This window comes from Amblyraja radiata, chromosome 25 (assembly GCF_010909765.2).
Source record: "Amblyraja radiata isolate CabotCenter1 chromosome 25, sAmbRad1.1.pri, whole genome shotgun sequence".
Taxonomy (NCBI): Eukaryota; Metazoa; Chordata; class Chondrichthyes; order Rajiformes; family Rajidae; genus Amblyraja; species Amblyraja radiata.
The window spans coordinates 832,736-855,883 of record NC_045980.1 but is presented as its reverse complement, the minus strand read 5'-3'; the positions used below and the strand labels follow the sequence as shown (position 1 = coordinate 855,883).

The window sequence follows — 23,148 nt, the reverse complement described above, 5'->3', positions numbered from 1 at the left end:
GAAACGTGAAGCCAGAGAAGGGATTAAGGTGGAAGGGGACAAGGGGAAGGGGAAAGGGAGGTGGGATAATGGGAGCAATGGGTGTACATCCAAGAGGGGCAAAGGGAAGAGAGGGGGAGAAAAGATGGGGGGGGGGGGGGGGGGGGCTGGAGGAGTTGTTAGTTACCAAAAATTGGACTATTCAATGTTCATATGCTATCCAAACGGAATACGAGATAGTGTTCCTCCAGGTTGCATGTGTCTTCACTATGGCAATGTAGGAAACCCAGAACAGAAAGGTCAGTAGAGGAACAGGAAGGTTATTTAAAAAGGTTAGCAGCCAGGAAATCCATCAGGCCATGAAAGACTGAAACGGGTGCCATTTTCTGCACTATCTCCATATTCCATGATTCTCATGAATCAATCAATACGTTTTGGTGAATCAACAACCAAATCTTCACAGCCCTCCAGGCTACAGAATTCCAAAGGTTCATCACCCTCTGCATGGAGATTTCTCTCCATTTCAGTCCTAAGAAGGCAAATCCTTCATGATGCTGCCTGGTTTTAGACTCATTAGACAGAAAAAGCATTGTTCCTACATCTAGCCTGTCAAACCCTGTATAATTTAATGTGTGGGAAGGAACTGCAATACAATACAATACATACAATACCATTTATTGTCAGATTGCAGATGCTGATTTATATCAAAGCTAGAGACCAAATTTGCAAATGATCCAAAAGTGTGCCTCAGGCTTCAGCGCGGTTTGTCATCTATTGCAATGATTTGGATGAGAGCATACATGGCAAGAACAGTGTTTGCATATAATACAACAGTGGGTGGTTTTGCATATAGTGAAGATGGTTGTCAACAATTGCAGCAGGATCTTGATCAATTGGCCAGGTGGGCTGAGCTGGATGGAATGTGAGAGAATGTGATGTGTTGCATTTTGGGAATTCTAACATGGGCAGGACCTACACAGTGAATGGTAGAGCAGAGGGATCTAAGTGTGCAGGTTCATGGTTCCTTGATGGTGGAGTCACAGGTAGATAGTGGTCAAAAAGGCGTTTAGCACATTGGCCTTCATCAGTCAGAGTATTGAGTATAGAGGTTGGGAGGTCATGTTGCAGTTGTATAAGACATTGGTGAGGCCGCATTTAGAATACCATAGTATATTAAAGTACCTGTGTTCAGTTCTGGGCACCATGTTATAGAAAAAATGTTGTCAAGCTGGAAAGGGTACAGAGAAGATTTACAAGGACATTGCCAAGGCTGGAGGGTCTGAGCTATCGGGAGAGGTTGAGTAGGCTGGGTCTCTATTCCTTGGAGGGTGAGGGGTGATCTTATTGAGGTGTATAAAATCATGAGAGGAATATATTGGGTAGATGCACAGTCTCTTGCCCAGAGTAGGTGAATCGAGGACCAGAGGACATAGGTTTAGGGTAAAGGGGAAAAGATTTCATAAGAATCTGAGGGGTAACTTTTTCACACAAAGGGCAGTGGGTGTATGAAACAAGCCACCAGAGGAGGTAGTTGTAGCAGGGACTATCCCAACATTTAAGAAACAGTTAGAAAGGTACATGGATAGAACAGGTTTGGTGGGACTAGTGTAACTGGGACATGTTGGCGTGTAGGCAAATTGGGCCGAAGGACCTGTTTCCACATTGTTTCACTCTGTGACTCTATGATAAAATACTGGAGTAACTGAGGACTCAGACAGCTTCTCTGGAGAAAAGGAATAGGTGACATTTCCGGTCTAGACCCTTCTTCAAGATGAGGGAGGGGGAAGGGGGGGCGATAAAAAACTATTTATCACCCCTCCCCACCCCACCCCCACTTTCAGCCTGAAGAAGGGTTCTGACATGTCGGGTCACCCACATGAAGGGGTCACCCACGTAAACCCCGTTGTGTGAAAAAGTTACCCCTCAACCTTTAAATGTTTTCCCCTTCACCTTAAATCTATGTCCTCTGATCTTCGATCCACATAGCTGGGCAAGAGACTATGAACATCTACCCGATCTATTCCTCTCATGATTTTATACGCCTCCATAAGATCACCCCTAATCCTCTTGCGCTCCAAGGAATGGAGTCCCAGTTTACTCAACCTCTCCCTATAACTCAGACCCTCTAGACCTGGCAACATTCACATAAATCTTCTCTGTACCCTTTCCAGCTTGACATCTTTTCTATATCTTGGTGCCCAGAACATAACACCTAAACTGCTTTAAATGCGGTCTCACCAATGTCTTATGCAACTGCAACATCCAACCTCTATCTTCAATACTCTGAGTGATGAACACCAATGTACCAAAAGCCTTTTTGACCACCCTATCTTCCTGCAACTCCACCTTCAAGGAAACATGCACCTGCACTCCTAGATCACTCTGGGTAGTCCTCAAAGGGCGCGCAACACACACACACACACACACACACACACACACACACACACACACACACACACACACACACACACACACACACACACACACATCCACCCACCCACCCACACACACCCACCACCCACACCATCCACCCACACCACCCACCCACCCACCCACCCACACCATCCACCCACACACCCCAACACACACAAAACAACACACACACAACTAACACAAACACACACAAACCGCACTACACCACCCCCCCCCACTAACCCCCCCCCAACACACACCACGAAACACCACCCACCACACAATACACGAACCACCCCCCCCCACACACACACACACACGAAACCCCCCCACGCACACGCACACACACGAACCACGCCTTACACTACACACACACACACACACACGAACACCCCCCAGACACACACACGAAACCACCCCCACACGCACAGAGCCCACCCCCCCCACACAACACAATACCACCCCCCACCCACACACACACAGAACACCCCCCACCAACAACACACAAACCACTAACCACCCCCAACGCACGAAAACACACACACGACCTAAAACCACAACCAAACAACACACACACAACGAACCACCCCCACGCAAACACACACGAAACCACCCCCCACGCACACACACACGAACCACCACCCCAAAAATAACAAAAAAACAAACACGAACCACACCAAACCAAACAAACAAACAACAAAACCACAAACACACACACAACAAAAGAAACCACCCACCCACCACACACACACACACACAACGCCACACACGCACAAACACACGAACATACCCCCACGCACACAGTAACCACCCCCCAAAACACACACACACACACACACACCACACACACACACACACACAAAAACACACACACACACACACTAACCACCCCCCCCACACACACACACACTAAACACCCCCCACTCACACACACACTAACCACCCAACACACACTAACCACCCCCCATACACACACACTAACCACCCCACACGCACACTAACCACCCCCCCCCACACACACACACTAACCACCCCCCCCCCCACACACACACACACGAACCACCCCCCAGACACACGCACGCACGCACACAAAAAAAACAAACGAAAAAAAACCCCAGAAAAACGAACGAAAAAAACACACAAAAAAAAAAAACCCAAAACACACACACAACACACGACAACACCACCCCACGCACACACAAACACAAAACAACCCACAAACCGACACACACACACGAACCACCCCCCCAAACACACACACACACACCACAAACAAACCAACACACCAACACACACAAAACAACACAACACACAAGAAACAACAAAAAAACAAAAAACACACACACAAAACACAACGAAAACCCACAACAAACCAAAAACCACAACACAAACACACACACTAAACACCCCCCACAAACACACACACACACACACAAACACCGAAAACCACACCCACCCACACACACACACACACAAAAACCACAACACACACACACAAAGAACCACCGCCCCCCCAACACACACACACACACTAACCACCCCCCCACACACACACTAACCACCCCCCCACACACACATACACACACACTAACCACCCCCCCCCACACACACACACACACACTAACCACCCCCCCACACACACACTAACCACCCCCCCACACACACACATACACACTAACCACCCCCCCACACACACACACACACTAACCAACCCCCCCCCTCCCCACACACACACTAACCACCCCACTTGATATTATATTAATATTATTCATTCGCTACTTTTACCCCATCCCCACCCGGGAGAGGGGAGGGAGGGAGCGAGGGAGAGAGCGAGGGGGGAGAGAAGGGGGGAGAGAGGGGGGGGGGAGAGTGGGGGGGAGAGATGGGAAGAGAGGGGGGGAGAGAGGGTGTGAGAGAGGGGTGGGGGAGAGAGGGGGGGGAAGAGTGGGGGGGAGCACATGGCATTGGGGGTAGGGTATTGACGTGGATAGAAAATTTGTTGACAGACAGGAAACAAAGAGGAGGAGTGAACGAGTCCTTTTCAGAATGGCAGGCAGTGGCGAGTGGAGTGCCGCAAGGCTCGGTGCTGGGGCCGCAACTTTACCATATATATTATTGATTTGGAAGAGGGAATTAGGAGTAACACTAGCAAGTTTGCGGATGACACAAAGCTGGGTGGCAGTGTTAACTGTGAAGAGGATGTTAGGAGGTTGCAGAATGACCTGGACAGGTTGAGTGAGTGGGCAGATGCGTGGCAGATGCAGTATTATATTGATAAATGTGAGGCTATTCACTTTGGCGTCAAAATCAAGGGGGCAGATTATTAACTCAATGGGGTTAGGTTAGGTAAGGGGGAGGTACAGCGAGACCTGGGTGTCCTTGTACACCAGTCACTGAAAGTTGGCATGCAGGCAGTGGAGAAAGCTATGGAATGCTGGCCTTCATAACAAGAGGATTTCAGAATCGGAGTAAAGAGGTTCTTCTGCAGTTGTATAGGGCTCGGGTAAGACCACATCTGGAGTATTGTGTACAGTTTTGGTCTCCTAATTTGAGGAAGGACATCCTTGTGATTGAGGCAGTGCAGCGTAGGTTCACGAGATTGATCCCTGGGATGGCGGGACTGTCATATGAGGAAAGATTGAAAAGACTAGGCTTGTATTCACTGGAGTTTAGAAGGATGAGGGGGACATCATATAGAAACATATAAAATTATAAAAGGACTGGACAAGCTAGATGCAGGAAAAATGTACCCAATGTTGGGCGAGTGCAGAACCAGGGGCCACAGTCTTAGAATAAAAGGGAGGCCATTTAAGACTGAGGTGAGAAAAAAACCTTTCACCCAGAGAGTTGTGAATTTGTGGAAATCCCTGCCACAGAGGGCAGTGGAGGCCAAATCACTGGAGTGATTTAAGAGAGAGTTAGATAGAGCTCTAGGGGCTAGTGGAATCAAGGGATATGGGGAGAAGGCAGGCACGGGTTATTGATTGGGGACAATCAGCCATGATCACAATTAAGGCGATGCTGGCTCGAAGGGCCGAATGGCCTCCTCCTGCACCTATTTTCTATGTTTCTATGAGGGGGGTGGGGGGGAGAGGAGGTGGGGAGAGAGAGGGGGAGAGAGGAGGCGGGGAGAGAGATGGGGGAGAGAGGGGGAAGAGAGGGGTGGGGAGAGGGGGGAGAGAGGCCGGGGAAGGGGAGAGGAGGGGGAAGAGAAGGGGAGGGGAGAGGAGGGGGAGAGAGAGATGGGGGAGAAAGAGGGGGAAGAGAGAGGTGGAAGAGAGAGGGGGAAGAGAGGGGGGTGGACAGTGGGGGAGAGAGGAGAGAGAGGGGGGTGAGATAGTGGGGGAGAGGGGGGGGAGGGGGCCTGCAGCGTCACACACACACTAACCACCCCACTTGATATTATATTAATATTATTAATTCGCTACTTTTGCCCCATCCCGCCCTATCCACTCACGCATAGCCCCCAACTCGCAGGCACGTCTAGAGAGGGAGAGGAAGGGGGGTAGAGAGAGGGCAGAAAGAGAGGGGGCAGGGACAGAGAGAGGGAGGGCATAGATGGAGAGTGTTGGGCAGAGACAGAGAGAGAGAGAGAGAGAGGGACAGAGACACAGAGAGAGGGGCAGAGAGAGGGGCAGAGATACAGAAAGAGGGGCAGGGACAGGGGCAGAGATACAGAAAGAGGGGCAGAGACAGAGAGAGAGGGGCAGAGAGAGAGGGGCAGGGACAGAGAGAGGGGGGAGAGAGGGGGGAGAAGAGGGGGAAGAGTGGGAGGGAGAGGGGGGAGAGAGGGGGGAGAAAGGGGGGAGAGAGAGGGGGAAAGAGGGGGCAGATAGGGCGGGGCAGATGGGGCAGAGAGTGGAGGGGAGAGAGGGGTGGGGGAGAGAGGGGTGGGGGAGAGAGGCCAGGGGAGGGGAGAGGAGAGGGAGAGAACGGGAGGGGCGAGGAAGGGGGAGAGGATGGGGGGAGAGGGGGGAGAGAGAGGGGGAGAGTGGGGGAGAGTGGGGGGGAGAACATGGTATTGGGGGTAGGGTGTTGACGTGGATAGAAAATTGGTTGGCAGACAGGAAGCAAAGAGTAGGAGTGAACGGGTCCTTTTCAGAATGGCAGGCAGTGGCGAGTGGAGTGCCGCAAGGCTCGGTGTTGGGGCTGCAACTGTTTACCATATATATTAATGATTTGGAAGAAGGAATTAGGAGCAACACTAGCAAGTTTGCGGATGACACAAAGCTGGGTGGCAGTGTGAACTGTGAAGAGGATGTTAGGAGGTTGCAGGGTGACCTGGACAGGTTTAGTGAGTGGGCAGATGCATGGCAGATGCAGTATTATATAGATAAATGTGAGGTTATCCACTTTGGCGGCAAAAACAAGGGGGCAGATTATTATCTCAATGGGGTTAGGTTAGGTAAGGGGGAGGTACAGCGAGACCTGGTTGTCCTTGTACACCGGTCACTGAAAGTTGGCATGCAGGTACAGCAGGCAGTGAAGAAAGCTAATGGAATGTTGGCCTTCATAACAAGAGGATTTAAGTATAGGTTCCTCTGCAGTTGTATCGGGCTCTGGTAAGACCACATCTGGAGTATTGTGTACAGTTTTGGTCTACTAATTTGAGGAAGGACATCCTTGTGATTGAGGCAGTGCAGCGTAGGTTCACCAGATTGATCCCTGGGATGGCGGGACTGTCACATGAGGAAAGATTGAAAAGACTAGGCTTGTATTCACTGGAGTTTAGAAGGATGAGGGGGTATCTTAAAGAAACATATAAAATTAGAAAAGTACAGGACAAGATGCAGGAAAAATGTTCCCAATGTTGGGCGAGTCCAGAACCACGGGCCACAGTCTTAGAATAAAGGGGAGGTCATTTAAGACTGAGGTGAGAAAAAACCTTTTCACTCAGAGTTGTGAATTTGTGGAATTCCCTGCCACAGAGGGCAGCGGAGGCCAAATCACTGGATGGATTTAAGGGAGAGTTAGATAGAGCTCTAGGGGCTAGTGGAATCAAGGGATAGTGGGAGAAGGCAGGCACGGGTTATTGATTGGGGACGATCAGCCATGATCACAATGAATGGCGATGCTGGCTCAAAGGGCCAAATGGCCTCCTCCTGCACCTATTTTCTATGTTTCTATGAGAGAGGGAGGGGGGGAGGAGAGGGGAAGAGAGGAGGGGGGGGAGAGAGATGGTGGAGAGGGGGGAGAGAAGGGTAGGGAGAGGGGGGAGAGAGGCCGGGGGAGGGGAGAGGAGGGGGTAGAGAAGGGGAGGGGAGAGGATGGGGAGAGAGAGATGGGGGAGAGAGAGGTGGGAAGAGGGAGGGGAAGGGGTGGACAGTGGGGGAGAGAGAAGAGGAGAGAGGGGGGTGAGAGAGGGGGGGGCGGCAGCCTGCAGCGTCACACACACACTAACCACCACACTTGATATTATATTAATATTATTCATTCGCTACTTTTGCCCCATCCCCGCCCTATCCACTCAACTCACAGGCACGTCTAGAGAGGGAGAGGGATAGAGACACAGAGAGGGCAGAAAGGGAGGGGGCAGAGAGAGAGAGGGGGGGCATAGACGGAGAGTGTGGGTCAGAGACAGAGAGAGAGAGAGAGGGGGGCAGAGATGCAGAGAGAGGGGCAGAGACAGAGAGAGAGGGGCAGAGAGAGAGGGGCAGGGACAGAGAGGGGGGAGAGTGGGAGGGAGAGGGGGGAGAGAGAGGGGGGAGAGAGGGGTGGGGGAGGGGGAGAGAGAGAGGGGGGAGAGAGGGGGGGGGGAGGGGGGAGAGAGAGCGGGGAGAGAGAGAATGGCGGGAGAGAGGGGTGGGGAGAGAGGAGAAAGTCCAGGGGAGGGGAGAGGAGAGGGAGAGAAGGGGAGGGCAGAGGATGGGGCAAGAGGAGGGGGGGAGAGAAAGGGGGGAGAGAGAGGAGAGAGGGAGAGGGAGGGGGGTAAGAGAGGGGTGAGAGAGGGGAGGTGAGAGAGGGGGGTTGAGAGAGGGGGGGTGAGAGAAGGGGGATGAGAGGGGGGGGGTGTGAGAGAGGCCGTGGGAGGGGAGAGGAGGGGAGTGGGAGAGGAGGGGAGGGGGGAGAGGGGAGGGGGGGAGAGAGAAGGGAGGAGACGAGGAGGGGGGGAGAGTGCGGGGGGCAGAGATGCGGGGAGAGAGGGGGTTGCCGAGGGGGGGAGACGGACCCAACCGGAGACGGACCCGACCCGAGATGGACCCGAGAGCCCGTTCTTCATTTGCAGTGCATGGAACACTGAGCGCAGATCCATTGTGACATTTCAAAGTTTTTTTCAGATTTGTGAACATTTTGATTAATAACTCGAGAAATAAAGCATTCATTTTTCAGATAAGGCGATTTCGAACTCCACGGGATAAATCTCTAACGAAATATGTAAAAATGTTAACGTTAGCGCGTCGTTTTTTCGAGAAGTTGTGATTATACACGAACAAATAAACACACACACACACACACATCCAAGATCAGAGTTTTATAATTGCAACAAATGGTAATTTCAACACTTACCAACATTTGTAAGATTGTAGGGCTAAATGAGAAGAAAGCTTGTAAGTTGTTCCAAGTTAGTTCAATGTCTCTCAAACGATTATGGAGATTTTGATTGTCAATATTCAGGCTCGTCATTCCTCCTTCCACTCTCTTTGCCACTTTATATACCTCATTGACACCTAGGAATTGCAAAAAGAATTTGGAGAGTGATAAGGGGCAGGGTGGATGGGGGGGGGGGGGGGGGGGGACTTTAAATATGGCACAGATATGTGCATCAATCAACAAATTCACTGTGGGATTCACAATCTATCAAGTTGTGATTGAGGCAGTGCAGCGTAGGTTCATGAGATTGATCCCTGGGATGGCGGGACTGTCATATGAGGAAAGATTGAAAAGACTAGGCTTGTATTCACTGGAGTTTAGAAGGATGAGGGGATATCTTATAAAAACATAAAATTATGAAAGGACTGGACAAGCTAGATGCAGGAAAAATGTTCCCAATGTTGGGCGAGTCCAGAACCAGGGTCCACAATCTTAGAATAAAGGGGAGGTCATTTAAGACTGAGGTGAGAAAAAACTTTTTCACCCAGAGAGTTGTGAATTTGTGGAATTCCCTGCCACAGAGGGCAGTGGAGGCTAAATTACTGGATGGATTTAAGAGAGAGTTAGATAGAGCTCTAGGGGCTAGTGGAATCAAGGGATATGGGGAGAAGGCAGGCACGGGTTATTGATTGGGGACGATCAGCCATGATCACAATGAATGGTGGTGCTGGCTCGAAGGGCCGAATGGCCTCCTCCTGCACCTATTTTCTATGTTTCTATGTTTCTTTGTTTCTAAGTTATTCATTTCTTTGTTTATCACAGACAAAGAAATTGAAGATAGACACAAAAGCTAGAGTAACTCAGCGGGAAAGGCAGCATCTCTGGAGAGAAGGAATGGTGACGTTTGGGGTGAGCTTCTTCAGACTGGTTCGGGATAAGGTAAACGCGAGATATAGACGATGATGTAGATGATAAAGAACAATGAATAAAAGATATGCAAAAAAAGTAACAATGATAAAGGAAACAGGCCATTGTTAGCTGTTGGGTGAAAATGAGAAGCTAGTGCGACTTGGGTGGGGGAGGAATAGTGAGAGAGGGAATGCCGGGCCAGCTGGTGAGAGAAATCAATATTCATATCTGGGCTGTAAACTGCCCATGCTAAATATGAGATGCTGTTCCTCCAATTTGCATTTAGCCTCACTTTGACAATGGAGGAGACCTAGGACAGAAAGGTCTGTGCGGGAATGGGAATGAGAATTAAAGTGTTTAGCAACCGGGAGATCAGGTGGGTTCAGACGGGCTGAGTGAAGGAGTTCAAGAGTCAAGAATGTTTTATTGTTCAATGTCATTCTTACTTGCTGCAGCACAACAGAATATGTGAATATGTAAACATAGTACATAATGGAGCAAGAGAAAAAAAAGAAAAAGTTCAATAAATAACAAATATAGTGCAATAATAATATAGTTTTGCAGTTCAGAGCTCAGAGCTTATTCGTTGTTGTGTTTAATAGCCTGATGGCTGTAGGGAAGAAGCTGTTCCTGAACCTGGACGTTACAGTTTTCAGGATCCTGTACCTTCTTCCTGATGGCAGTGGTGAGATGATTGTGTGGCCAGGATGGTATGGGTCCTTGATGATTTTGGCTGCCTTTTTGAGGCAGTGACTACGATAGATCCCTTCGACAGCAGGGAGGTCAAAGCCAGCGATGGACTGGGCAGTGGTCACAACTTTTTGTAGTCTTTTTCGCTCCTGGACGTTCAAGTTGCCGAACCAGGCCACGATGCAACCAGTCAGAATGCTCTCTACCGTGCACCTGTAGAAGTTTAGGAGAATACTCTTCGACATGCCGAATCTCCGTAATCTTTTCAGGAAGTAGAGTCGCTGATGTGCCTTCTTTATAATTGCATCGGTGTGCTGGGTCCAGGAAAGATCTTCGGAAATATGCACGCCCAGGAATTTGAAGTTCTTGACCCTCTCCACCATGAACAGGATTGTGGGTCCTCATCCTTCCCCTACCAAAGTCCACAATCAGTTCCTTGGTCTTACTGATGTTGAGAGCCAGGTTGTTGTGCAACTTGAACATCCAGGAACGGAAAAGACTTAAAAAAGTTGTGACCATTTCCCAGTCCATCACCGGCTTTGACTTCCCCACCGTCGAAAGGATCTATTGTAGTCACTGCCTCAAAAAGGCAGCCAAAATCATCAAAGACCCACACCATCCTGGCCACACTCATTTCACCCCTGCCATCAGGAAGAAGGTACAGGAGCCTGAAAACTGTAACGTCCAGGTTCAGGAACAGCTTCTTCCCTTTAAGGTCAGAGGAGAAAAGTTTAAAGGGGGTAAGAGAATGAGGGTGAGTGCCTGGAATGGAATGCCAGAGGTGATGGTGAAAGCAGATAAGATAGTGGGATTGGAGAGGCTATTACACAGACACATGGATATGCATTGATATGGATCACATGTAGGCAGAGGAAATCAATTTAACTTGGTTCATGTTCAGCACAGACATTATGGGCTGAAGGGTCTTCCTGTGCGGTACTATGGACCTACTTCTATTTAGAAAGGTTTAGACTCACAGTTTGAAGTTGAAGAAGGGTCTCGACCCGAAACGTTACCTATTCCTTTTCTCCAGAGATGCTGTCTGACCCGCTGAATTACCAGCTTTTTGTGCCAATCCCCAGCTTAAAAGGTCACATGCTCCACGCACAAGAATCGTTGATGATTAATTCAACATGGAGGTGATCAGTGGACAACACTAACTTCTACAAAAATGAAGGCTGGGATTTAATTGAAATTTGACAGGTTATTAATTAGCATGGGTGTCGAAGGTTATGGGGGAGGGCAGGAAAGGGGAAAAATAAATCAGGCACGATTGAATAGCGGAGTAGACACGATGGGCCTGCACTTATGAACTCATCATCGGTGACCCAAGCAATCTTGATGTCATCCACAACCCGTCCCACTTATTCCAATGGGACACTATTAGACACGATTACTCCAGTGGATGTTCGTAGTTCTACTGCCTCTGTTGCATTGAGTACTGGTAACATACACATTGGTTATCATGTTTCCATAACTACCTGGGTTTATTTACATAGAAGGAGTCAACCGAAAAGCACTTAATTTCAAAGAATTACTCAGGGAGAATCAGGATGGGAGTGTTAGTCCTGAAAGGAAATGCAACCCATTAATCCACAGCCTATTCAGCACAAGTGACAATAAAGAACCATTGAAGTCATTGGGTGTTGGCTTCAAGGCAGATCTGTCAAAGATAGTTACTACTCCCTCCCAGTTTTGCTCCTCATGTCAGTATGTGCAAACTTAAGTTCCTAACCAACAGATTAGCCTTAAATCAGAAGGTGCTTTAGTTTAGTTTGATTTAGAGATACAGCGCAGAAACAGGCCCTTCAGCCCATCGGGTCCGTGCCGACCAGCGACCCCTGCAGATTAACATTATCCTACACCCACTAGGGACAATTTTTACATTTACCAAGCCAATTAACCTACAAACCTGTATGTCTTTAGAGTGTCGGTGGAAACCGAAAATCTCGGAGAAAACCCATGTAGGTCATGGGGAGAACGTACAGATTCAGATTCAGATTCAGATTCAATTTTAATTGTCATTGTCAGTGTACAGTACAGAGACAACGAAATGCATTTAGCATCTCCCTGGAAGAGCGACATAGCAAATGATTTGAATAAATAATAATAACTGATAATAAGTGTCCGGGGGGTGGGGGGGTGATTGGCAGTCATCGAGTTACGTTGTTAAGTAGAGTGACAGCCGCCGGGAAGAAGCTGGACCTGCTGGTTCGGCAACGGAGAGACCTGTAGCGCCTCCCGGATGGTAGGAGGGTAAACAGTCCATGGTTGGGGTGAGAGCAGTCCTTGGCGATGCTGAGCGCCCTCCGCAGACAACGCTTGCTTTGGACAGACTCAATGGAGGGGAGCGAGGAACCGGTGATGCGTTGGGCAATTTTCACCACCCTCTGCAATGCCTTCCGGTCGGAGACAGAGCAGTTGCCATACCATACTGTGATACAGTTGGTAAGGATGCTCTCGATGGTGCAGCGGTAGAAGTTCACCAGGATCTGAGGAGACAGATGGACCTTCTTCAGTCTTCTCAGGAAGAAGAGACGCTGGTGAGCCTTCTTGATCAGAGTTGAGGTATTGTGGGTCCAAGAGAGGTCATCGGAGATGTTGACTCCCAGGAACCTGAAGCTAGAAACACGTTCCACCTCCGTCCCGTTAATGTGGATGGGGGTGTGCGTGCCGCCCCTGGACTTCCTGAAGTCTACAATGAGCTCCTTGGTCTTCTTGGAGTTAAGGGCCAGGTTGTTGTCAGCGCACCATGCTGCTAAGTGCTGGACCTCCTCCCTGTAGGCCGACTCATCGTTGTTGCTGATGAGGCCAATCACCGTTGTATCATCTGCATACTTGATGATGGTGTTAGTACCATGTACAGGTGTGCAGTCATAGGTGAAGAGGGAGTAGAGGAGGGGGCTCAGCACACAGCCCTGTGGAACGCCGGTGTTCAGGGTGAGGGTTGAAGAGGTGTGCTTGTCTAACCTAACAGACTGGGGTCTGTTGGTTAGAAAGTCCAGTATCTAGTTGCAGAGGGAGGGGTCGATGCCCAGGTTACCGAGTTTGGTGATCAGTTTTGATGGTATAATGGTGTTGAATGCTGAGCTGTAATCGATGAACAGCATTCTTACGTAAGTGTCTCTGTTGTCGAGGTGGGAGAGGGCGGAGTGAAGTGCCGTTGAGATGGCATCCTCCGTACTCCTGTTCTTGCGGTAGGCAAACTGATAGGGATCCAGTGTGGGGGGTAGGCAGCTTTTGAGCTGTACAAACTCCGTACAGACAGCACCCATAGTCAGGATCGAACCCAGTTCTCAGGTGCTACATTCGCTGTAAGGCAGCAACTCTACCGTTGCGCCAACGTGACTTTATATTACATCATTCTTTAAAAGTTAAAAGTGTAAAAAGCTTTATTGTCATGTGTCCCAGATAGGATAATGATCAGGTCAGATTGGATGAAGAATCCATTTTTCTCAATCCGTCCAGAAGGATCTACCTTCAATCCATTACTACATTCAGCCAAGATTTAAATGAATCCAAGGAGCTCTTGTTTATCATCTCAATCATAAACTTTTAACATATCATTTGTAGTTTTTGTGCATTATCCAGATTACTATGTTCAGCTCATTATATGTCCTAAAGTAGTCTGAAGAAGGGTCTCAACCTAAAACGCCACTCATTCCTTTTTCTCTCCAGAGATGCTGCCTGTCCCGCTGAGTTACTTCAGCATTTTGTGTCTACCTGGTTTAAACCAGCATCTGCAGCTCCTTCCTACACAAGTAGCCTGTACACTTTACTGGTATTTTCAAGTCAAGAGTCAAGAGAGTTTATTGTCATGTGTCCCAGATAGGACAATGAAATTCTTGCTTGCTGCAGCACAACAGAATATGTAAACATAAATACACAACAGTTCAGTTCAATATACACATAAATATACAGATAAAGGGCTGTTACTGTTGGCGAGTTTAATAGCCTGATGGCTGAGGGGAAGTAGCTATTCCTGAACCTGGATGTAACAGATTTCAGGCTCCTGTACCTTCTGCCCGATGGTAGCAGAGAGATGAGTGCGTGGCCAGGATGGTATGGGTCCTTGATGATGTTGGCTGCCTTTTTGAGGCAGCGACTGCGATAGATCCCTTCGATGGTGGGGAGGTCAGAGCCGATGATGGACTGGGCAGTAGTCACAACTTTCTGCATCCTTTTCCACTCTTGGACGCTCATGTTGCCGAACCAAGCCACGATGCAACCAGTCAACATGCTCTCTACTCTACACCTGTAGAAGTTTGAGAGAGTCCTCTTTGACATACCGACTCTCCGTAGTCTTCTCAGGAAGTAGAGGCGTTGATGTGCTTTCTTTATAATTGCATCAGTGTGCTGGGACCAGGAAAGATCTTCAGAGATGTTCACGCCCAGGAATTTGAAGTTCTTGACCCTTTCCACCGTTGATATAAACGGGATTGTGGGTCCGTATCCTACTCCTTCCAAAGTCCACAATCAGTTCCTTGGTTTTGCTGATGTTGAGAGCCTGGTTATTTTTCTGGCAGCATTTGGTCAATCGGCCGATCTCACTCCTATACTCTGACTCGTCCCCATCAGAGATTCGTCCCACAACAGTGGTGTCGTCGGCGAACTTGATGATGGAGTTCGCACTATGTCCGGCTACGCAGTCATGAGTATAGAGTGAGTACAGCAGGGGGCTGAGCACGCAGCCTTGAGGTGCTCCCGTGCTGTTTGTTATTGAGGATGACAAGGGCAGAACAAGGGGTCACAGTTTAAGGATAAGGGGGAAATCTTTTAGGACCGAGATGAGGAAAACATTTTTCACACAGAGAGTGGTGAATCTCTGGAATTCTCTGCCACAGAAGGTAGTTGAGGCCAGTTCATTGGCTATATTTAAGAGGGAGTTAGATGTGGCCCTTGTGGCTAAAGGGATCAGGGGGTATGGAGAGAAGGCAGGTACAGGATACTGAGTTGGATGATCAGCCATGATCATATTGAATGGCGGTGCAGGCTCGAAGGGCCGAATGCCCTACTCCTGCACCTATTTTCTATGTTTCTATGTTTCTATGACACATTTCCACCAATATGGACAGACTGTGGTCTGTGGATGAGGAAGTCGAGGATCCAATTGCAGAGGGATGCACAGAGACCCAGATCTGAGAGCTTGGTAACCAGCTTGGAGGGGATGATTGTATTAAATGCCGAGCTGTAGTCAATGAATAACAGCTTGACATATGATTTTTTTTTGTCCAAGTGGTCCAGAGCGGAGTGGGGAGGCAGTGAGATCGCATCCACCGCTGATCTGTTGTGGCAGTAAGCGAACTGCAGCGGGTCGAGGTAGGAGTTGATATGCGCCATGATCAAACTCTCAAAGCACTTCATCACCACAGACGTTAGTGCCACTGGTTGATAGTCATTGAGGCACGTCGCCTTGCCCTTCTTGGGCACCGGTATTATAAATTCAATGGGTTTGACCTGAATTTAACAACTGAATTTAGAGCCTCATTCAATCTACGTGAAATTACTGATTTAATTGGTATTTCTAGGCTTCATAATAATCCATGGATTAACAATCTGCAGTCATTAATGAAAATGGACACAAAAAGCTGGAGTAACTCAGCGGGACAGGAAACATCTCTGGAGAGAAGGAATGGGTGACTATTCGGGTCGAGCTCTTCAGACTGGTTATGGATAAGGGAAATTAGAGGCATAGATGATGACGTAGAGAGATAAAGAACAATGAATGAGGTCCTTTTAAAAGTCTTACTGGACACTTGCTGTAAATTATAGGTGACCGAAATATACCAGTTCCTACTCCATGTCATACCACCCTGTCTTGGAAATATATTGTTCCTTCCTCATCACTGGGTCTCAATCTGGGAACTGTCTAGCAGTGAGCTCAGTGTGAGTTCCTTCACTGGAATGCGACTCAAGGTTGTGGTTGACACCACCTTCCTTGGGATAATTATGAGTGGGCTAGAACTACTCTTGTTTCAAATGACGTCCAGATCTCTGAGAATGAATAAATTAAGTAAAAGATCACTGGAAGTAAATTCGAAACATTAACTTCAAAACAACATTTACCCCCATTTAATTAGTGCCTTTAACATATGTCCCAACGCACTTTGCAGGAGTCCCATAATACCAGCTTTGCTGCTGAAACTTTTCCTGTTTTTTAAATGCTCTGCGGCTCCCTAGACAACTCAGTTTACAAATGAACACTAAATTGTGGCCACCAAATATGGATTGGCTGGAATTAATCTGTGTAATTCATCCATAACTGACCATGCTGAGAAACATTCTGCTCTGTAAGTGTATTAAAGCATTTCATTTAACTTAGTTGAAATGTAAAGTTTGTTTTCTTTTGCATATACTATCAAATATTATCTTACAACGCTTCTGTGATGGGATTTGGGTCTTTTTATTAAAAGTTCCATATAAATGTGACCTATTGTTATTGATTCAAATTTGAAACTTAGGGTGGATAGAGGTAGACATTAACAGAGATGTGGGGGGAGAGAGGTGTATGAAGGAACTGCAGATGCTGGTTTACACCGGAGATAGACACAAAATGCTGGAGTAACTCAGTGGGACAGGCAGCATCTCTGGATAGACAGAATGGGTGACGTTTCTGGTCGAGACCATTCCTCAGAGAGAGAGAGGGGGATTTCCATACTCCAGGCCCAAGAGATGACAAATTTGGCAAACAGATTTGGGATGATTAGAAATGGGTTGCACAGAAACTGCAGAAATGCAACGCTGCAGGAAGACACATAAAAATTAATGGCCTAGACCACAGAGAGATTTGCAAACTTTGATTTCACAATCAAGAAGGTGTATGAACAGGAACTAGTTAACGAGATGTTAATGAGATCAAGGATTCATGTGCGTGAAGGAGGTTAGGCTTATGCAGAATGGGATGCACGCCAGAAGAACTTTACAATGGATAAGTCTAGAGATAGCCAAGGGCATGAATGGGAGTTTCAACAACGTTGCTGTTGCTGGCATCAACCTTGCATCTTACCTGAGATGTAAGCAACTCCCTGTGGAGACTGCAGCACTTCACTGCAAACAGATGGCTGGCTGATTCCACACAAAATGTCATTTGCACTTCTAATGACCTAGAAAAAAAACACATCTGTATTACAATAAAATCCTTTAATGTTTATTTTCATTCAGTTTCCTACATTTTATATCCTCATCCACATTTCACAAAACCTTCCCATAGATAAAGTTCAGCTTCAGCAGGGACAGAAAAGTTTTATGTTTATTATTGTCACGTGTAAGGAGGTACAGAGAAAGGCTTTGTTTTACATCTTATGAAAACAGATCACATTTACTATATACAGATACAATCAGTTTAAACTCGAGTACAAGTGGATGTGAAGGTTTGTTACACCCCACTTGATTACCTTTGCCTTTGGTAGTGTGCTGGATATTTGACAGGAGATGCACTCCAGATTTAATTTTAACCATAACTATTTTCTTTACAAATTTGTTTGCTTATTAACATGAGCAATAATAGAAACACATTTCCAGATCAACCAGAATATATTTTTCATTTCCCCTACAAGGACACATATTTAATATAAGGATTTACTGAATCTTATTGTCAATTATCCGTATCATTAACAATCAAACAAGGTATGATAAATAAAACAAAAGATTGAAAGTTCACCATCATGTCATAAAGTCATTGAACCCGAGCACAGTAATGGATTATTTGGCATAACTTGCATATGTGTCTTTTTACAATACTACACACAAATGTGACAAAGGGGGTCAAATTTCAAATTCCTTTAAAAAAATTGACAAGCACTGTATTGGGTTCATGACAAACATAGGATCAACAGAAAATATAAGAAAAGATAGCGTATTGATGGCAAGTTTCCGAAAATGGCATCAGTATACAAAAATACATTTTGTGTAACGGTAGACAAAAATGCTGGAGAAACTCAGCGGGTGAGGCAGCATCTATGGAGCGAAGGAATAGGTGATGTTTCGGGTCGAGACCCTTCTTCAGACTGATTTGGGGGGGGGGGGGAGGTGGTGGTGGCGGGAAGAAGAAAGGAAGAGGCGGAGACAGTGGGCTGTGGGAGAGCTGGGAAGGGGACGGGAAGGAGGGAGAAAGCAAGGACTACCTGAAATTGGAGAAGTCAATGTTCATACCGCTGGGTTGTAAACTACCCAAGCGAAATATGAGGTGCTGCTCCTCCAATTTGCGGTGGAACTCACTCTGGCCATGGAGGAGGACAGAAAGGTCAGATTCGGAATGGGAGGGGGAGTGGAAGTGCTGAGCCACCGAGAGATCAGGTTGGTTAATGTGAACTGAGCAGGGGTGTTGGGCGAAGCGATCGTCAAGCCTGCGCTTGGTCTCACCAATGTAGAGCAGTTGACACCTAGAACAGTGGATGCAATAGATGAGGTTGGAGGACGTATTCGTGGCACTGAGTAGGACTAATGCACGTAAAGCTGCTGGCCCTGACGGCATCCCCGGGCGCGTGCTCAGGGCCTGTGCTGCGCAGCTGACAGACGTCTGGACTGACATCTTCAACCTGTCACTTGCCCAAGCAGTTGTCCCCACGTGCCTTAAAACCACCTCCATCGTGCCAGTGCCAAAACACTCCACTGCGGCAAGCCTCAACGACTTCCGCCCAGTTGCACTTACCCCCATCATCACCAAGTGCTTCGAGAGGCTGGTCCTGGCACACCTCAAAAGCTACCTACCCCCCACACTGGATCCCTATCAGTTGCCTACCGCAAGAACAGGAGTACGGAGGATGCCATCTCAACGGCACTTCACTCCGCCCTCTCCCACCTCGACAACAGAGACACTTACGTAAGAATGCTGTTCATCGATTACAGCTCAGCATTCAACACCATTATACCATCTAAACTGATCACCAAATTCGGTAACCTGGGCATCGATCCCTCCCTCTGCAACTGGATACTGGACTTTCTAAACAACAGACCACAGTCTGTTAGGTTAGACAAGCACACCTCTTCAACCCTCACCCTGAACACTGGCGTTCGACAGGGCTGTGTGCTGAGCCCCCTCCTCTACTCCCTCTTCACCTATGACTGCACACCTGTACATGGTACTAACACCATCATCAAGTATGCAGATGATACAACGGTGATTGGCCTCATCGGCAACAACAATGAGTCGGCCTACAGGGAGGAGGTCCAGCACTTAGCAGCATGGTGCGCTGACAACAACCTGGCCCTTAACTCCAAGAAGACCAAGGAGCTCATTGTAGACTTCAGGAAGTCCAGGGGCGGCACGCACACCCCCATCCACATTAACGGGACGGAGGTGGAACGTGTTTCTAGCTTCAGGTTCCTGGGGGTCAACATCTCCGATGACCTCTCTTGGACCCACAATACCTCAACTCTGATCAAGAAGGCTCACCAGCATCTCTTCTTCCTGAGGAGACTGAAGAAGGTCCATCTGTCTCCTCAGATCCTGGTGAACTTCTACCGCTGCACCATCGAGAGCATCCTTACCAACTGTATCACAGTATGGTATGGCAACTGCTCTGTCTCCGACCGGAAGGCATTGCAGAGGGTGGTGAAAATTGCCCAACGCATCACCGGTTCCTCGCTCCCCTCCATTGAGTCTGTCCAAAGCAAGCGTTGTCTGCGGAGGGCGCTCAGCATCGCCAAGGACTGCTCTCACCCCAACCATGGACTGTTTACCCTCCTACCATCCGGGAGGCGCTACAGGTCTCTGCGTTGCCGGACCAGCAGGTCCAGGAACAGCTTCTTCCCGGCGGCTGTCACACTACTCAACAACGTACCTCGGTGACTGCCAATCACCCCCCACCCCCCCGGACACTCCTCCCACAGGAAAAACACTATGTCTGTATATATGCTAATGTAAATATTTATTCAAATCATATGCTATGTCGCTCTTCCAGGGAGGTGCTAAATGCATTTAGTTGTTTCTGTACTGTACACGGACAATGACAATTAAAGTTGAATCTGAATCTGAATCTAAATCAGGAGGTGCAGGTGAACCTCTGCCGCGCCTGGAAAGACTGCTTGGGTCCTTGGATGGAGTTGAGGGGGGAGGTAAAGTGACAAGTGTAGCATTTCCTGTGGTTGGAATGGAAACTATCTGGGGAGGTGGGTGGTTTGGGTGGAAGGGTCGAATTGACCAGGGAGTTATGGAGGGAGCGGTCTCTGCAGAAAGCCATAAAGGGAGGAGATGGGAAGATGTGGCCAGTGGTGGGATTCCATTGGTGGTGGGGAAAATGTTGGAGGATTATCTGTTGTATGTGACAGTTGGTAGGGTGGAAGGTGAGGACAAGGGGGACTCTGTCCTTGTTGCAAGTGGGGGGATGGGGAGTGAGAGCAGAGCTACGGTATATAGAGGAGACCCTGGTGAGAGCCTCATCTACAGTCGAAGAGGGGAACCCCCGTTGCAGTGGACACTAAAACGTTTTGGTGTCCCAGAAAACAAACATTGCCTTATTAGCGAAAAACAATCATTTTCACCAATGTGATGAAAATGATGGATTTGAGCTATATGGATGGGCGATGATTCGTCGGAATGTTTGATTTGGGCTGATATTTTAGTAAGTAAAATGTCTCCGTACCGGTCATTGCGGAACTTCCCGTAGTTGACACGAAGGAATGAAGTTAGCGACTTGGTCCGTACAAAAGGCAAACAAGAGACAGTGTGTTGCCAAATTGAAGATTGTCTCAGTTTCTTAGTTTTGATGACCAATTTATGTCCAAAATTTTTTTTTAATTGATTTTAAAAAGTCGGAAAATATATCGTTGCGTTTTTGCACCACGATGTTTTTGATATATTAAATTGGAAAATAAGAAAAAATAATTAACTCGCCCAAAAATCGCTACTACCATAGGATACCTTATTGGGTTTTTGAAAAGCATTAGAGGTTTGGAGCCTCCGTGGTTTAACTTACGGACGTACCGACCCCGATAACGGCTGTTGTGACAATGGACACCAAGCACAACGATCGTTACGGGATCTTTACTGAACTCTATTATCTTTATGTTACTGTATTTGTCTCCTGGTATTGATGAAGATATTTCCCTAGATCATTATCAAAATGTATATGTATGAGGGGCCATATGAAGTTTATTTATAAATTAAATATTCATGACTAAATGTGGCAGAGTTTTTCATGTCACATTTTTGGTATCCAATTTGGTGGTAAAACGATGAAGATTTGTCTGTCATGAAAAAAGTTTTTGACTTTCGGTCTTGGTCATCTAATTTATATATGTTATTTATAAGGTTTCGCAGATTTTTGTTAAGAGCAGTGTATTGGTGAAAAAACGGAATTATAATCTTGTTCCTCACAATCTCTCGTTTACGATAAAAAGACACATATGCTAACCACAATGCCTAACTATGCCATCTTCGCTAATCACATTTGCCTGCACTAGGACTGTATTGGGAACATTGGGAACTGCGTCGGGGTTCCATCGTTCCCGGCGAGAGGGCCTGAGCACCATGGCGGCGACTGCGGGTGCTCGGGAGGCCCCGACCACGGGTGAACATCTGGGAAGATCGGCGGGGTGGCTGGCTGGACTATGGTACCTTCCTCAACTTTGGTGCCGCTGTGGGGTTATGTTTGTGCTTTTTTTAATCTTATTATTTTTTTTTTTTTTTTTTTTAATGTTACATGACTGTAAGGAAAATCCATTTTGTTGTCTCTTATGAGATAATGACAATAAATTGAATACAACAACAAAAGTATTAGCAAAATTAGCTGACAACATGAAAATTGGTGGAGTCAATTGATTTGGGACGATCATCCATGATCACAATGAATGGCGGTGCTGGCTCGAAGGGCCGAATGGCCTCCTCCTGCACCTATTTTCTATGTTTCTATGTTTCATAGATAGCAAAGAAGATTGTCTAAACAAGAGAGGAACATCAGTCAACTATAAAATGGAAGAAGGAACTGCAGATGCTGATTTAAACATGAAGACAGATGCAAAAAGCTGGAGTAACTCAGCGGGACAGGCAGCATCTCTGTAGAGAAGGAATGGGCGACGTTCCGTGTCCAGACCCTTCTCCCGTCTGAAGAAGTGTCTCAACCCGAAACATTATCTTTCCAAAGATGCTGCCTGTCCCGCTGAGTTACTCCAGCTCTTTGTGTCTATCTTCAAGAAGAAAGTGGGGCTGAGTCATGACTGTTGGAATTTAATCCAGATTCAACAGCATGTTGCCCGGAATGGAGGGTGGTGAGATTGGATAGTTAGGTTTGTTCGCACTGAAATGTAAGTGCCTAAAGGGTGAGTTAATACAGGATTATATTACGAAAGTTGTATGTAATTAAAAAAACCCAGAGTGGGGGGTCTAAAACTTCTTCTTCTTATCGAGTCCACACACAAGATTAGAAGTTGTTCAGCTAGAGCTGAATATACTTCTCGGCATCTGCATACAATGGTGTCTGTCTTGTGCTTCTTGTGCGTGGTGGTGGAAACAGGGCCGCGACGTGAACGCTCTTTACCTGACACTACAGTGCATAGGTTTAAGGTGAGAGGGGAGATATTTAAAGGAAACTGAGGGTGAAGATTTTCTTACAGATGGTACCGATTCGGACGTCCTAGCCGCTGAGGGTGTTCTTCCGTTCCGACGTCGGAGTTCCATCATTCCGGCGA

General features: G+C 47.5%; 1 protein-coding gene across 1 annotated transcript in view; it reads right to left on the bottom strand.

Moving 5' to 3' along the window:
- Positions 1-23,148, bottom strand: part of LOC116987224 (synergin gamma-like) — a 51,642-nt gene that overhangs the window by 11,418 nt on the left and 17,076 nt on the right. The window contains exons 3-4 of the mRNA XM_033043087.1: positions 17,528-17,624; positions 8,899-9,059 (exon numbers count right to left, since the gene is read on the bottom strand). Of these exons, the coding sequence (XP_032898978.1) occupies positions 8,899-9,059; positions 17,528-17,624 (258 nt within the window). The remainder of the gene's footprint in view (positions 1-8,898; positions 9,060-17,527; positions 17,625-23,148) is intronic.